The sequence below is a fragment of the Heloderma suspectum genome, chromosome 2 (assembly GCF_057233095.1).
Source record: "Heloderma suspectum isolate Gila_16-S chromosome 2, 16-S_ref, whole genome shotgun sequence".
NCBI lineage: Eukaryota > Metazoa > Chordata > Lepidosauria > Squamata > Helodermatidae > Heloderma > Heloderma suspectum.
Genome location: NC_139459.1, coordinates 284,579,985 through 284,596,364, shown reverse-complemented (window position 1 = coordinate 284,596,364; position 16,380 = coordinate 284,579,985). Strand labels below are relative to the sequence as shown.

At 45.5% G+C, this 16,380-nt stretch overlaps 2 protein-coding genes across 2 annotated transcripts in view; one reads left to right on the top strand and one right to left on the bottom strand.

Moving 5' to 3' along the window:
• The window catches only part of GRM2 (glutamate metabotropic receptor 2), an 84,669-nt gene extending 69,272 nt beyond the window's left edge, over positions 1 to 15,397 (bottom strand). The window contains exon 1 of the mRNA XM_084832457.1: positions 14,924 to 15,397. Within this exon, the coding sequence (XP_084688583.1) occupies positions 14,924 to 15,397 (474 nt within the window). The remainder of the gene's footprint in view (positions 1 to 14,923) is intronic.
• LOC146354743 (IQ domain-containing protein F2-like) lies at positions 1,083 to 1,951 on the top strand. The gene is made up of 2 exons (XM_084833863.1): positions 1,083 to 1,145; positions 1,592 to 1,951. The coding sequence occupies exons 1-2, from the start codon at positions 1,083 to 1,085 to the stop codon at positions 1,949 to 1,951; spliced, it is 423 nt and encodes a 140-aa protein (XP_084689989.1).
• Positions 15,398 to 16,380: the final 983 nt, after the last annotated feature.

The following is a 16,380-nucleotide window of genomic DNA, read 5'->3' as shown; positions in this document are numbered from 1 at the left end:
GGCCCTAACCAAAGAATCTGTTATGTCTCCAAAATTGCAATTGGTAGCCAGTATGTGCACGGTAGTAACATAAAGGTCAACGATTTCCCCTTCCGATTGCTCTCTGTTGAAAAATCTGTGCCTCTCAACAGTTTCATTTTGTTTGGAGGGAACAATAGGTGCCTAGGGCTCCCAGAACTACTGTCAGGGTAGAATCTATGCTCAGCCTAGAGTTGTGCACATCTCTCTTCCCCATTCCCCTTGGAGATAAAAATCATAAACTTTACTTTCTTGGTCATCTTCTTGCGCAGTCAGAGCTGTATACAGCTTGACTCTTGCTGTCTGTGAACTCTCAAGGTGCAGGAAGCTTCGGACTTCATTCCATGGCTTCAGGCTTCGAACTGCTATATTTTGGAGAAGTCATGGTTCATCCATTGTGCCATGTTTAAGTTGTAAACAGAAAGATGCAGCAAAAGCTAAGCCTACACAATTGCTTATTAGAAAGGAAAAATGAAAGCTGTGTCCAGAGCGAGACTGAGAGTTGTTCGCTTGGAAACCATTTCCCCGCAAGAAGCCTGCTCTCCTCAACTTCAGCCACATTAATCATGTCACAGGGAGCAAGTAACAGTGCGGGGGGGTGGGGAGATTTTTGGTGGGGAGCTAAATTGGGTGCATGGCAGCAGGCTGGTCTCCTATGGTTGCTTTTCCTTCAAAAGGAAAGTAGCAGCTTTAAGCACACGGGAACAAAACAAAAAACACGTGATTAACATCTCATTTAGCCCCAAACTGCCCTCCCCAAAATAAAGACACTAAGTCAGGTGGCAAATTTCAGAAGTGGCAAATACTGGACATTATTTTATCCAAAATATTTCACCCCGTATCTCTTCATAATGGCACCAAAGGGGGCAAAGCTCCAAGATGGCACTGGGGGGCACGGGAGGGTTGTTGTTCCATAAGGAATCCAGGACGAATGAGTTCCTCTGGGAAGAGCCATCTTGGAAGCACTTTTGCTTCACTGCCACTATTCCTGTCACCACATTTTTAGTGAGAGATATAATGCTGTGGCCTGGCCTTTTATCTCAGGTAGCAAAAGCTTAGGACAAATGTGGAATGAGCTCCCTAGAGAGGTTCGCCTGGCTCCTATGTTGTACTTCTTCCAGCGCCAGGTGAAGACCTTTTTATTCTCCCAGTATTTTAGCATTTTACCTTCCTAATCTTTTAGCTCTGCTCTTTTAAATCTGTATTTAAATCTCTGCATCGCTGCTAGGTTTTATTCTGGTTATATTGTTGTATTGTGGTTTTAAGCTGTCATATTTTATATTTTATGCTGCACTCTGTGGTTTTAATTTTTGTGAACCGCTCAGAGATCTTCAGCTATTAGGTGGTAGAGAAATAAATAAATAAATGAATAAATAAAATATGTTAACTGTCCAAATTGTGTATCTTCATTCTTGTGTCTTGTCTGGCTGATGTAAACCAGGAAAAGGAATGTCCAACAGTTCACTGATAAGTTACTGGATTAAAAAAAAAAATCTGACAAGGAGACTTTTTCTTGTTGCTGAACTTTTGCTTATATGATAGTGACGCCCAATTCATTGTTTGCCATTTTCAGTATGCTATCATCATCCAAAAATGGTGGCGTGGTACGCTGGTCCGGCGCACTCTGCGACAAGCCACCAGATGTGCATTGGTGATACAGAGATGGTGGCGCTATGCTTTCAGTCAGGCCCAGGAAAAGAGAAGGATAATAGCACTGGTGATATACATTTGGTCTGAGAAGACGGCCGTCCTCTTGCAGTCAATGTTGAGGATGTGGCTTATGAAAACCCGGTACAAGAAGTATCAACATGCAGCCCACATCATTCAAAATAACTGGCGGCTCTACAGCTTCAGGAGGGAGTCTAGTCTCTACTCTCTCAACAGCCTGACTCATGATGGCATAGACTTGAATATTGAGATTGTTGTTGGGTAAAAAGACTCCATGGAGAAGGTAGAAAAGACTGTTCTCACAGTCAGACATCAGTGGGCAAAATAAACACATGGCTTATAATACTGCGGTGAGATTGCTGCCTGGTTACTGTGGGTGGACTATCGTTATGGAGTTGCCTTGAACCCTGATCACAGCTAGGATTTAACAAAATAATGTTCGTGTTCTGTAATGGTCCAGGATGGGCAGAGGATTTCTCTTTATGGGAACTAATTGTTAGAAGATGATTTCTTAATACAGAGACCACTCTAGAATCCTTCATTCCAAACATTCTAGAGAGGGCTGTGATTATTTCCCGATTATCATCAGAGTTTGAAGAAGGGGTATGTGTGAAACAGATTCAGGCAGACAGACTGGTGTCTGCCTACTTGAGACAGGGGCACACGCGTACACACGGTAGTGAGCGAAAGGCTGGAAGCATCTTGGGTGCAGGGTGCCTGCCTCTCTCCAGAATTCTGATGTGAGTTAGTGGATCTGCTGCTTGTCAGACACGTATGCAGGTGCCTCTGCTTGTATATCTGTAAATAAACTAAATATCACAAAAGGGCCATAGTTCTCCAGTAAATACTCTCATGTTTTTCTTTACTTCTGCTCTCTGCCTACCCAGGAACCTGTGTGTTTTGCTCAAGGCAAGAAGTTTATTTGCCCAGGATTTTAATTAGTTTTGGCTCGCTGCTGCCTGAAATTCTATTTATTATTCTTTACTATTTTAACTACTACTGCTTGTTCCTATTTTTATTTTTCCACTTTTACAGTTGTTTTAATGGTGGACCTCTTTTAACTTTTGTAAGCCACTTAGATAATTTTTAATCAGTTAGGCTGAGAATACATTTCTTTAAAAGTAAAGCAGTCAACTCGGTAAGTCGTCATTTACAAACTTGAGAGAGAGCTTCTCACATACATGGGCTCAGTTCCAGTGCAACACTTTGCTTCCACTGGACAGTGTGTGGGACATTTTCTCTGGGCAAAGACATGTGAAAAAGTTGAAATAGGTTGTCCACAAATATCCAGTGTACTCATAAGTAGTATCTGAGCTGAAAGTGGATAACTCTGATTTTCAGTGTGGAGTCACCTAGAAAGTTGCATGGATGAACTATTCTGGCAAAACATTTTCCTATGTAAGCATCTGGGAATCTAGTTATACCAGGTCAGGCTGGCCATCTAGCCCAGTACTGATTAGTAGCAGCTCTCTAGGGTCTCACGCTGCAGGTCTCACCTCACCTGTTGCCTGATCCTTTTAAACTGGAAATGCCAGGGCCCAGGGATTGAACTTGGGATCTTCTGCATGAAAACAGGTGATCTACCACTAACCTGTTGTGCCCTGAACTATGGGTCCCTCTGTAGGGATTATAACGGAAGCTGTGCCAAGGGTGCAAAATATTACTATGATGCTGGCCCAGTGGAGGCTGGTGGCTCCAGTCTCAGTGGGGCTGTGAATCCATTCTGGGTTTCAGTCAGAACTCTAAGGGAGCTATCAAAGGTGCTGAACCCATTGTGGGGATATGGTTAGTACTTTGGATAGCTCCCTTAGAGTTCTGACTGAAACCCAGAGTGGATTCACAGCCCCACCAAGACCGGAGCCACCAGCCTCCACTGCACTGGCCTCTTGTTCTCCTCTGACCCTGCTCTGTGGTCTTTGTTATGCTGCGCTGACTTGTCAAAGTGATCTAAGGGAAGACAACGTGAAGGGAAGAACTCCTGCTTGCTGGAAGGGGAGTTTGTGGGTTGGTTGTTAGTTCAATGAGCTCCATCGGGACCCGAAACAGGCAAAAGAAGAGGAGGTACCACCAGTGTGTGTGAATGTGTGAGCATGGGCACACCACATGTCTGCACACCACTGTTGCAAAAGAACTTCTCCTTTTTCAAGCCGCCTTTGCCAAACCATTCTTGGGGGAGCTGAGAGGGACAGAAGGAAGCAGGGAAGGTGTTAATCCATTGCCTGCTTTAGACACACAGCGTCTCAGCTGGATCAGATCTGCAGCATTCTGTGCCAACCCCAGAGGACTTGCAGGAGAGAATCAGAGACAGAGAGTACTCTGGTTTCCTCCAGCCTGGAGGGGACACAAAGCACAGGGGACAGCAGCGAGTGAGAAGAGCCCAGAAATATTAATAAATGCCTTTGTGCTCTCGCCACCACTGCAAAACTCGACGGAGAGGGACCGCTACCGTAGCCAATTTATCTGCTTATCTTTTTAATAAGCTGCCTAATTATCTTGCCGTCTATCCTCCTCTTTCACTTTGTATAACTCTTTGCCCTGCTTTGTATTTACCCAACTTTTGGGCTGTCAGTTTAGCTAATGGCTCCTTTATCTCAATGACTGTCTATGCTGCTTAGCTATTTTATCCTTCAGTATATTGCATCCTGTGTTCTTTGTCTACCCATGGCACTATCAAAGAAGGGGAGGAAAAAAAGATGACCCTCTTTATTTCCTTCATGGCCCCTTTGAACAGATCTAATTGCTGATCCCCCACTCTGTTCCCTCTCTGTGCGTCTCCCCTGCTCCTGTCTTCCCATCTTCTTTCTTATTTCCTGCTCTCTTTTCCTGTTACATTCCTTTGCTTTTAGTTCCTATCCCTTTAGCTACTTTTTTTGCCCCTACGTTACCTTTTCACCACTCATCTCATCCCTCTTCTTTGGGTGCTTCCAGATAGATGGCTTGTAACACTACCGATCAAAAGACATTGTGCAGCTATTCCATCTTTGCCTCTTTACTGGATTTTCTTTTGTAAAGAAGACAGAAGAAGTGGTGGGCAAACACGAGAGGGGTACAAGTGGGAGGCAATGTCATCTGGACCCTCCCCGCTCCTGTAAAAATTCCATGAATGCAGCAGGGTGATGGCACAATAAAAGCCTCATCTGGATGGAAGCACCCATTGTTTCCCACCCAAGTAACTCCCCTCCCCCTTTTTAACTTACCATAAACCTTCTTCCTACCCAGGAACCCCCTAAAAGGGGGCAATGTTTTTTCACGACAGGACAAGTGCCTAGTTCAAAAGGACATCGCTTACACTTTTGAATGGAAAAGGAAGAAGGAAATGATCCAGACATTCTTCTGCAATCTACATTTCAGAGGAGAACATAGAGACTTAATGTGGGGGAAAGGTGGAAGGAAAAACTATATTGGGTGGAAACTGGAGTTCCATAAAGGGAATAATGAAGGCTTTCCTACTTTGGGTCTGCAACTTTCCTTTTTGCCACTTTGAAGTAGCAGGAAGTGAGAGGAGTCATGTGATCCCAAGTAGGGGCATTGCTAGGCCAGGACCCATGGGGCCCCAGCCCCAAATCTATTTTCCAGTGCCCCTGTCCACTCCCCAGAGTCCTGAGCGTTCATTTCATAGAATCACAGAATCATAGAATAGTAGGGTTGGAAGGGGCCTATAACCTGCTCAATGCAGGAATCCAAGTCAGAGCATCCCTGACAGATGGCTGTCCAGCCTTGTCTTGAACACCTCCAGTGTGGGAGAGCCCACCACCTCCCTAGGTAATTGGTTCCATTGCCGTATTGCTCTAACAGTCAGGAAGTTTTTCCTGATGTTCAGCCGGAATCTGGCTTCCTGTAACTTGAGCCCATTATTCTGTGTCCTGCACTCTGGGATGATCAAGAAGAGGCTGCCTTCCTCTCTGTGACAGCCTTTCAAGTACTTGAAGAGCTGTATCATCTCTCCCCTCAGTCTTCTTCTCAAGGCTAAACATGCCCAGTTCTTTCAGTCTCTCCTCATAGGGCTTTGTTTCCAGTCCCCTGATCATCTTTGTTGCCCTCCTCTGAACCCTCTCCAGTTTGCCTGCATCCTTCTTAAAGTGTGGTGTCCAGAACTGGACACAGTACTCCAGATGAGGCCTAACCAGTGCTGAGTAGAGGGGAACTAGTACTTCCCAGGATTTGGAAGCTATGCTTCTATGAATGCAGCCCAAAATAGCATTTGCCTTTTTTGCAGCCACATCACATTGTTGTCTCATATTCAGCTTGTGATCGACAACAATTCCAAGATCCTTCTCGCTTGTAGTATTGTTGAGCCACGTATCCCCCATCTTGTAATTGTGCATTTGGTTTCTTTTTCCTAGGTGCAGAACTTGGCATTTATCCCTATTAAATGTCATTCTGTTGTTTTCTGCCCAGCACTCCAGTCTATCCAGATCACTTTGAATTTTGTTTCTGTCTTCCAAAGTATTAGCTATCCCGCCCAATTTTGTGTCATCTGCAAATTTGATCAGCATTCCCTGTACCTCCTCCATGTTATTAATAAAAATGTTGAAGAGCACTGGGCCCAGGACTGAGCCCTGCAGTACCCCACTCGTTATCTCTCCCTAGTTTGAGAAGGTCCCATTGATAAGCACTCTTTGAGTCCGATTCTATAGCCAACTGACAATCCACCGGGTCGTTGTTTCATCTAGCCCACCTTTGGCTAGTTTGCTCATCAGGATATCATGGGGCACTTTGTCGAAAGCTTTGCTGAAGTTGAGGTATATTATGTCCACAGCATTCCCACGATCCACAAGGGAGGTGACTTGAGCAAAAAATGAGATCAGATTTGTCTGGCAGGATTTGTTTTTGACAAATCCATGTTGGCTTCGCGTAATCACTGCATTGTTTTCAAGGTGCTTACAGATGGATTGCTGTATAATCTGCTCCAGAATTTCCCCAGGGATTGATGTCAGACTGACTGGTCTGTAGTTCCCAGGTTCCTCCTTTTTACCCTTTTTGAAGATAGGGACAACGTTAGCCCTCCTCCAGTCATCTGGCACTTCCCCCATCCTCCATGATTTCTCAAAGAGAATAGACAGCGGTTCTGAGAGTTCTTCTGGCAGTTCCTTTATTACTCTAGGATGCAGTTTATCTGGCCCTGGAGATTTGGACTCATTCAAAGTAATTAGGTGTTCCTTGACCACATGCCTATCGATCTCAAGCTGCAATCCTGCCCCTTCAGCCTGTACTTCGCCTTTGCCAGGGGGGTCATAGACCCTGTTTTGGGAGAAGACTGAGCCAAGTAGGAATTGAGCACCTCTGCCTTTTCTTTGTCATCTGTTATCATTTTGCCATCCTTATTTAATAGCTGAACAACCATTTATTTCCTCTGCCTTTTACTATGCACATAGCTGAAGATAGCCTTTTTGTTGTTTTTAGCATCCCTCGCTAACCTCAGCTCATTCTCAGCTTTAGCCTTCCTGACACCATCCCTGCAATTCTGTGCTACCTGCCTGTACTCTTCCTTTGTTACTTGGCCTTCTTTCCTCTTCCTATATGTGTCCTTTTTTGTTTTCAGGTCATCCCTAAGCTTTTTGTGAAGCCACATTGGCTTCTTCTGTTGTCTTCCATCTTTTCTTCTTGTTGGAATTGTTTGTAATTGTGCCTTGAGAATTTCCTTTTTTAAAAGCTCCCACCCATCTTGGACTCCTTTTCTCGTTTGCATCGCTTGCCATGGGACCTTGCTTCTCATTGTTCTGAGTTTATTAAAATCAGCTTTCCTAAAATCCAGGGTACACGTTTGACTACACTCGGCTTTTGCTTCCCTTAGAACCAAGAACTCAAGTACAACATGGTCACTTTCCCCCAGAGTTCCTGTCACTGCTACTGTATCCGCTAAGTCATCTCTGTTGGTTAGGATCAAGTCAAGGATAGCCAATCCTCTAGTTCCTTCCTCTACTTTCTGTAGGAGGAAGTTATCCGCCACACAAGTCAGGAATTTCCTGGAGGGGCCATGTTTTGCAGAATTTGTCTCCCAACAAATATCGGGGAAATTGAAGTCCTCCATTACTACTGCTTCATGCTTCCTTAAAACATTGGCTATTTGCTTTTCAAAAGTTTCATCCTTGTCTTCTCCTTGGTTGGGTGGCCGGTAGTAGACTCCAACCACCAGGTTCCTTTTATTCTTTGCTCCATTTATTTTGATCCAGATTCTCTGATGGGGCAACCAAGCTCATCCTCCTGTATTTCTGTGCAGAGATATGTATTTTTCACATACAGTGCAACCCCACCTCCCTTTCTGTTCCTCCTGTTCTTTTTGAACAAGTCGTACCCTTCAATTGCTGTATTTCAGTCATGGGAGTCATCCCACCAAGCCTCAGTTACACCTATCAAGTCATAATTTCCCTCCTGTATTAAGAGTTCAAGTTCGTTCTGTTTGTTTCCCATACTCTGGGCATTAGTATATAGACATCGAAGACCATGTGCTTCATGTTCTGGCTTTCTTCCTACATGTGTCTGAAGACTATTATTGGGCGCTATCAGAGCTGTTCTCTCCATTGCAGTGCATTCGCCTATGCCCATTGTTATCCCCAACTTTACATCTCCCTTCCCCATAGGATTCAGTTTAAAGCCCTCCTGATGAAGTTCTTTGTTTGTGACATTTGTGCCAATGGAAGGGGTTTTTTTCTCCGCTTAACTGCCATGCAGGTGAGCTTCAAGGGGAATTGCAGCTGAGAAGGGAAGGGTTAACTTCCCCTTCCCACATACTGCAACACGCACACATGCACACATGTGCGTGTGCATGCGCCACCTGCATGGCAATTAAGCAAAGAAAAAAGTGCTTCCATTGATGCCAATGGGTGTTTTTCCCTAAGCTTAATTGCCAATCCAGGGGATTTCCTGGGGGATTGCAGTTGGGGAGGGAAGAGTTCACCCTCCTCTCCCTGCATGCTGTGGCCCCCCAAAATCTACACACACGCACACAGTGATTAAGCCTATGGCCCTAATGTCTTAAGAGCCTAGTAATATCCCTCATCCTAAGTACTTGAAAAGTATTTTCCCAAAACCGGGTTGGGAAAGACACTGTACAGATGGTGTTCACAGCCCATCACTCAGCAATTGCAGAGCGCAACGTATCGTTCCGCCACCTTGCTGTCCTGCTGGGGTGGTTATGTATGGTGGGAAGCCAGTGTAAGACCCCCACTTTGAATTCCCCTGCTCTCCTCTCAGAATACAAACCTTCTTCCTTCTCCCCCATCCTGCGAGTGCTCCTTGTTTGTTACATTCCAGTCCCCAAAGGCTGGCTGTGCCTTGTGTGTTCCAGTGGCATCAGACTAGGGAAGGAGGGAGGAGGAGTTTGTGCTGGCATGTTTGTAGGAAACCTCCTGAAATTATGTGACAGATGGCCGTGGTCTCAGGTGCCATCGGAGGGATCCTGTGGTCTTCCTGCCCACAGGAACTGGGGTGAAATATGAGACGGAGGCAAATGCAGCATGAGGCGGGAGACCCCAACAGCAGGAGCTGCAGGATGTTGGGCGATGGAATGGGGAGGGGACGGAATTGTGTGGCACTGGCATTGCTGAGGCTGCTGTCCTCAGACAGTAGCGAGCTGAATAGAGGAGTCCACCATGGAAGGCTAGGGGCCTGTTCCAAAGAGACATCGATTCCTTCCTTCCATCATGCTTTGCTTTTGGAGAACTGGGCCAGATATTTAATAGCAAAGCCCTGGCAACAGGCTCTTCCTCTCTTTGCAAATGAGATAGTTAGCGACACTTGGTTCTCTCTCCCTCCCTCCCTCTCTCTCTGCAATGGGCTCTGTACATGATAATGATATATTAATTTGCATTAATTATAGCATTAATACATCCTTAGGGCTTCTCAGGAGCAGCAGCTAATTACTCTGTCGTAGGAAGGCTCTGGGATATGGTCCCTGTGCTCTCAGACAGAGCTTTTGTTGAGAGGGATGAACCCAAAGGCAGGAGTGGTGGTCAAAGTGGGCTTTAAAAAGGCCTTTCTGCTCCTTGAACAGGTATGTGAGGCAACCTGTGATTATCATTTTCACTGCAGCCCAGGAAACATCCAAGGAACAATGGCAGGACATTCGGAAACACCCACAAATCTTGGGTGTGCAAAAGCTCGCCCACATTGAGATGTGAATATCTCTATTCCAGACACAGCTACAGCCCTGTCCTCCCACTCCCAGTGACCACCTGCTGTTCTCCCTCAAATATATTCTGCCTGTTCTCTGTGACCACTCCCAAGGTGTTCTTCTAGCTGATACCATCACACATGTGACCCCACCCATCCCATCCCAGGTATAGCCCAACACCTTCTCTGTCATCTTGCCATGATCGCCTTCTTCCTCATAATATGGGGAGGCTTTAGAATCTATAGGGTTCAGCTTCCCTTGGCAAGAAATTAGAATGCATGGCCTAGAGATGTGAAACCCTTGCATGGACAGTTTAGATTTGCAGATCAACATTCCAAACTAAGAGACACTTTCAGGTAATAGCATGTATAAAGACGGAATCCATTTTGTTTTATGGAGCAGTAACACCCTGGACTAAGCAACAGTCTTTCAACGTAAGATACAGGCCTTATAACCATGGTTATTATTTTACTTAATATAGCCTCATTATGTAATCACAAGAGGCTTCTGTTCTGTCCTATGTTTATCCATAGTACAGGTAGAGTAGCAACAAGTTCCTCTCACACCATCTCACTATAAAGCAAAGGAACATCTATTGCACATTTATAGCATAATCCTATGCAATATGCCAGGGGTGGGGAGCCATTTTCACCCTGAGGGCCGAATTGGCCTCAAACAGGGACTCCGGGACCATTACCCTATACCGGTGAAGCCACTGCTCACATTCACCACCAGACACCATTTTCACATTCAGAGACCCATACCCCATTTGCACCCATACGTTACCCACACCCCATTCACACACATACAACCCATCCTCTCTCTCTCTCTCTCTCTCTCTCTCTCTCTTTCTCTCTCACACTCACACACACACGCCCCATGATGATCATACACACAGACACAGACGCACACATCATCAGCTGATGGGGACATTTTTCCTGAACAGCATGGAAAGAGGCTCCCTTTCTCAGCACTGATCAGGGAAAAGGGTTTACCTCAGATTTGCTGCTAACTGGAGATAAACCCCCTCATGTGTTCCAGCACCAAGAAGAGCTTCCTCCCTGCCCCAGGGATCACAGAGGAGAATAGGCTTATCCTGCATCTGTTGCAGATTGGAGATAAGCCTTTCCCCCTCTCTGGGCACTGGGGCAGATGAAAGAGCCAGGTCTGGGAGAGGAGGCGGGACCTAGGGAAGAAGCTTGGTGGGCTGGATGAGGAACCCATCAGGTCATATTTACCCCATGGACTGGAGGTTTCCCATGGCTGCAATATGCAATAAAATCATCAAGCATGTAGAAGGAGAAGTCTTGCTGAAGAAGAATCAACATGGCTTCTGCAAATGTAAGTCCTGTCCAACTCATTGTTTAGAGTTCTTTGAGACTGTCAACAAAACTATGGATAGGGGTGATCTGGTAGATACAGTTTACTTGTGCTTTCAAAAGGCTTTTGACAAAGTCCCTCACCAAAGACTCCTGAGCAAACTTAGCAGTCATGGGACAAAAGCTCCTCTTATGGATTAGTAATGGGTTAAAAAACAGAAAGCAAAGAGTAGGAATAATTGGATTGTTCTAGCAATGGAGGGATGTAAACAGTGGGGTCCCCCAACTGTCTGTATTAGGATTGATGGTTTTTGACTCATTTATAGACAATTTGGAGTTAGGAGTGAGGTGGCCAAGCCTGCTGATGATACCACATTATTTAGAATGGTTGAAATAAAAAGAAATAGCAAAGAGCTCCAAAAGAAACTCCCTAAAATGGGAGAATGGGCATTAAAGGTCACAGTTCAATGCAGGCAGGTATAAAGTAATGCACACTGGAGAAAAAAGTCCCAACTTCATGTATACGCTAATAGGATCCAGGCTGGCAGCAACTGACCAGGAAAAAGATCTTGAGGTTTTGGTGGATCACTTGATGAACATGTGGACCCAGCATGCAGCTTCTGTGAAAAAGGCAACTTCCGTGTTTGGGTTCATTAGGAAAGGAACTGAAAATAGAACTGCCAATATCATAATGCCTTTATACAAATCTATGGTGCAACAGAACTCGGAATACTGTGTGCAGTTCTGGTAACACACTTCAATAAGAATACTGTTGAGCTGGAAAAGGTGCAGAAAAGGGCAACCATAATTATCAAGGGGCTGGAGCAACTCTCCTGTGAGAAAAGGTTACAACATTTGGGGCTGTTAGCTTAGAAAACAAGCGTATAAAGGGGGACATGATAGAGATAGTATACAATTATGCATTGTGTGGAGAAAGTGGAAAAAGAGAAAACCTTAGTTCTGTTCAGGCATTTGCCTGAACATGTGAGGGCTTAAAGTAGGTAGAGAGTACAATCTTTACAAGGGTGAGCAATCTTTCTCTAATTATCTTCATTCCTTGACTCACTCAAAATTAAGGAAAGCATTTATGGAATTACACTTCCAGGCTAAGCCTATCTGGATATCTGGATGGGGGGTTATAAATGTTCCCATATTTCAAGCCTTTGTATATGTGGGGCTCTGCAAATAAAGGATATTATTACACACACACACACACACACACCAGTCCCAGGATCTCTTGTACCTTATGTAACAAATTAAGAGCTTTTCTACACAAGGCATTTATTGTGCACTCATGAACAAGTTCTTTAGACGATGACGTGATCCTCCAATTTCGCTTCTGTTTTTTAAGAACACTTTCCTGGGTTTTTTTAGGGTGGGAAAAATAGGGTTATTTCTGAAAGCAAAAGAAAAGATAGTTTCCTACTTGTAAATTTGCACTATTCTGCTATAGCACAGTGCCACCTAGAGGTTATGTAGTAGAAGAGCAGGACAGAAAAGGCCCTTTGAGTAGAGCTTGGATCTCAAGTTCTATGATGAAACCGAAAGCAGATACAGCAATTAACAGCCTCATGTAGAAAAGCTCTAAGTAGACTTATTATTCTCAGTGGCAGCTAAAAATATTAGAACAGTAAAAAAACTGTTGCTGTCGATTGTGCACATGATGAACTGATATGAGTGGCTTGTTCAACCATTTTCTTTCTGCAACTGTCTCTTTTTGTTGTGGTGGTGGAGGTAAAATTGTATGGTCACATGCAATAAAATCAACTGACTATAAAAGGGTAGACATTCGGGCCATGCATCTCCCCACCTCCTATGTCTTTGGCCACACTGGCTCCAGGCCTCTCAGTTCAGTCCTTTCCGTGCTGAATTGGCAAGGTCTGAAAGGGAGCTCTACTCACGTTCACGTCAATGTGAGTAGAACTCTCCCCGCAATTGGGAACCCTGATAACACATGGTCCACAATCTCATGGAAAGTTCTACTCAAGTTGGGCGAGGCCAGAGCACCCATAGATGTAGGGGGAGGGCCTCTACCCGCTTTAAGGCCTCATGTGTTCAGGCAAATGCCTGAACAGGGCTTTTCTTTCTCATAATACTAGAACACAGGCAGGTAAAAGGAAATACTTCTTTATGCAGCATGCAGTTAAACTATGGAATTTGCTACCACAAGATGTAGTGATGGCTACCAATGGGACGGCTTTAAAAGGGGATTGGACAAATTCCTGGAGGATAAGTCTGTCAATGGCTACTAGTCATGGTACCTCAGGATCAGAGATAGCATGCCACCATATGCCACATGCTGAGGAACATGAGTGGGAGGGCACTATTGCACTCATGTCGTGCTTGTGGGTTTCCCATAGGCATCTAGTTCCCCCTGTAGGAACAGATAGACCTTTGGTCTGACCCAGCATGGCTCTTCTATGTTCTTAGAAGTAAGTTCCACTGAGTTCCATGGGATTATCTCCCAAGTATGTATGTATAGTACGGCATCCTTAAAAGGTAAAAAGGTAAAGGTGTCCCCAACCAGTCGTGTCTGACTCTAGGGGGTGGTGCTCATCTCCATTTCTAAGTCAAAGAGCCAGCGCCGTCCGAAGACGCTTCCGTGGTCATGAGGTGGGCATGACTGAACACCGAGGTGCACGGAACGCTGTTGCCTTTCCCGCCGAAGCGGTACCTATTTATCTATTTGCAATTTCTTGCTTTCGAACTGCTAGGTTGGCAGGAGCTGGGACTGAAGACGAGAGTTCACTCCGTCATGCAGCACTCGGGTCTCGAACTGCTGTCCTGCCGGCCTTCCGGTCTGCAGTTCAGCGTCTTAACCACTAAGCCACTGCAGCCCCACACCACACGGCATCCTTAGTCTCTAATAAAAAAATGAGTTTTTGTAAATGACACATTCACTTATTGAAAACTGGTACATGTGATATGCTATGAACAAGAGAGCCAGAAGGTTGCCAGGTTGGTGTTGATTTTTATTTCCTGACTACTGATTCTAAATTAAAACTAGATAGAGATATGTAAATTTAAAAAAAAAAGCACTCAAAACACTTCGCATATGTTTTTCAGTAATCCTTACAACAACCCTGTAAACTGTGACAGGATTTTTATCCCCGTCATAAAGACTGAGGTAGAGGCTACCCTGGGCTGGCTCTGGAGTTGAGGGGACCACTAACTAAGTACCATCTCATGGACCCCCTTCTACAATGGCGCCTCCCTCCCCACCTCAGGCTTGCCTAGTGGCAGCCAGTGGGCAGCTGCAATATCACATTTCCCACAATGCCCTGGAGTGGCTGACCCCAAGGCATTGTGGGAAAATTTAAATGGTGGCTTCCCAGTCCCAGATGTTTGGCATGTTAGGCTGAAGCAGGCACTAGTGTTGGTGGGCCCTGCCAGATTGCTGGGGAGCCAGCAGCTACTCAAGAGCACTGGGGGCTGACACCAGGCCTGGAGCTGGCACTGCAGAGAAGTAATGGCTTCGCTTAGAGCACTTATTAAGCTCATGGCTGGCCAAGCCTAGATTTGAACTATGGATTTCCTGCTCATGATGCGTAACGACTCTGCTACAATAATTCACTGAAAAGAAACCACTTAATGTGTTCTTTCTTGGTTTCACAGTTGTATTCCCATATTGCCTTGCCACATCTGCAGGCTTCACAATTGACGATCAATCTTCCAGGCCCTTTACCCAACAGGCAAAACCCCAGCCCTGGCTTCCTTACTTCACAATCAATTTTTTAAATCCCCCATATCCTAAACACCACACTCTGCATCCCAACCAACAACTCTCTCCTTTTGTCCATGGTACCTGGATCGAGACATCACTGTAGGAGCCCCCAATAACCCCTGTGATGGCTGTAGGTACATCATCGTGGATGGCGTAGGACCCATCGGGGCAGATGTGCTCAGAGCCGTCCACTCTGGTGAGGGAGGCCCGGACGAAATCCAGTGACTGTTCTAGGGCATAGGTGTCCTTGGAGCAGGTGTCTAGGATATGTGCGCCCAGTGTGATGCCTGGCAGGATCCGTTGGTTCTTGTTGATCTCATCTAGGGCGAATAGCATTGCCTCGAGGCGCTGGATGCCGCGGTGCTCATTGATCTTGCCGCACTCCTCTGCAGGGCCGCCTTTCTCATGAACCGGGAACAGGCCTCCAATAACCAGGTCTCCTTCCAAGCTGATCTCTTTCTTGGTTGCCACATTGTAGCTGGGATTCTGGCTACTGGCATGGCATGCAACAGGGCAGGCCAGCAGAATCCATAGAAGGGTGGCGGAGGATGCCATGGCGCTGCCTCGAGAAGGCAGCAGAAGCCTCTCTGAGCCACCAGGACACCCTAGTCAGAGCAAAGGTCTCAGGTGGCCTACCATTTGCTGTGGGCAGCTGAGCCAGAGACAGACAGTCCCAGCCGTTGCCAAGAGGACAGATCACCTTGGATTTGACAGCAGGGTTCAATGCCTCCCTTGAGGAAGCTCCAGCCTCAGGTGAGCCCCAAAGGATGCAATCATTGGTAGGAGCTGCACTTTGACCAGCCACTTTGGGGATGGAAATACCCAACACCTGCAGGGATGGGGGGTGGGAAGGAGAATTGAGAGAGAGAGAAAGAGAAAGAGACACACACAGAGACAGGAGATAATTAGTTACTGTATGAAAAGCCTGGGGGAGAAATCCTTTATTTTCTGGATCTTTGGCTTTATGATGAGCCATAGTACCACAAATATTATCACTTCAGCTGGGGAATCCCTCAACCAGCCACTCCACAGGAGCACTTACTCATCTGTACAAAGAAAATGGTATTTGCTTAGTTGGCTGGTATTGGCTTTCCCAGAGTGTATAGAATAGCCACAGGGAATATAATGCTGAGGCAAGAGCAAGGATAATTCTAGGACATAATATCTGACTCTTGCTTGTTGTGCCCACAGGCTGGCTAGTTGTAGAATATAGATGGCAGATGTGCCTTATTTTCTTTTGTACGATTATTTGCAATTCCAGAAGATTTACAAAGCTAAAGGGGGAGCGGGGGGCGGAAATACTTTACAACTATATCAGTCGCAACAAACCAAAAAAAGGAGAGGGGTTTTTCCCCACTTCTACAACAGCGTTTTCAAAGCCTGTTCTCAGTTCCACCCCACCCCTCAAAGCACCCAACTGTATACCAGTATAAACTATGTATACTCTTAGTTTAATATAATTTGTTATCCAGGTCCCATATTTTCAAGAGAAAACACTCATTCTAAATATGAGCCCTTGCTCCAGAATGTACCACCAG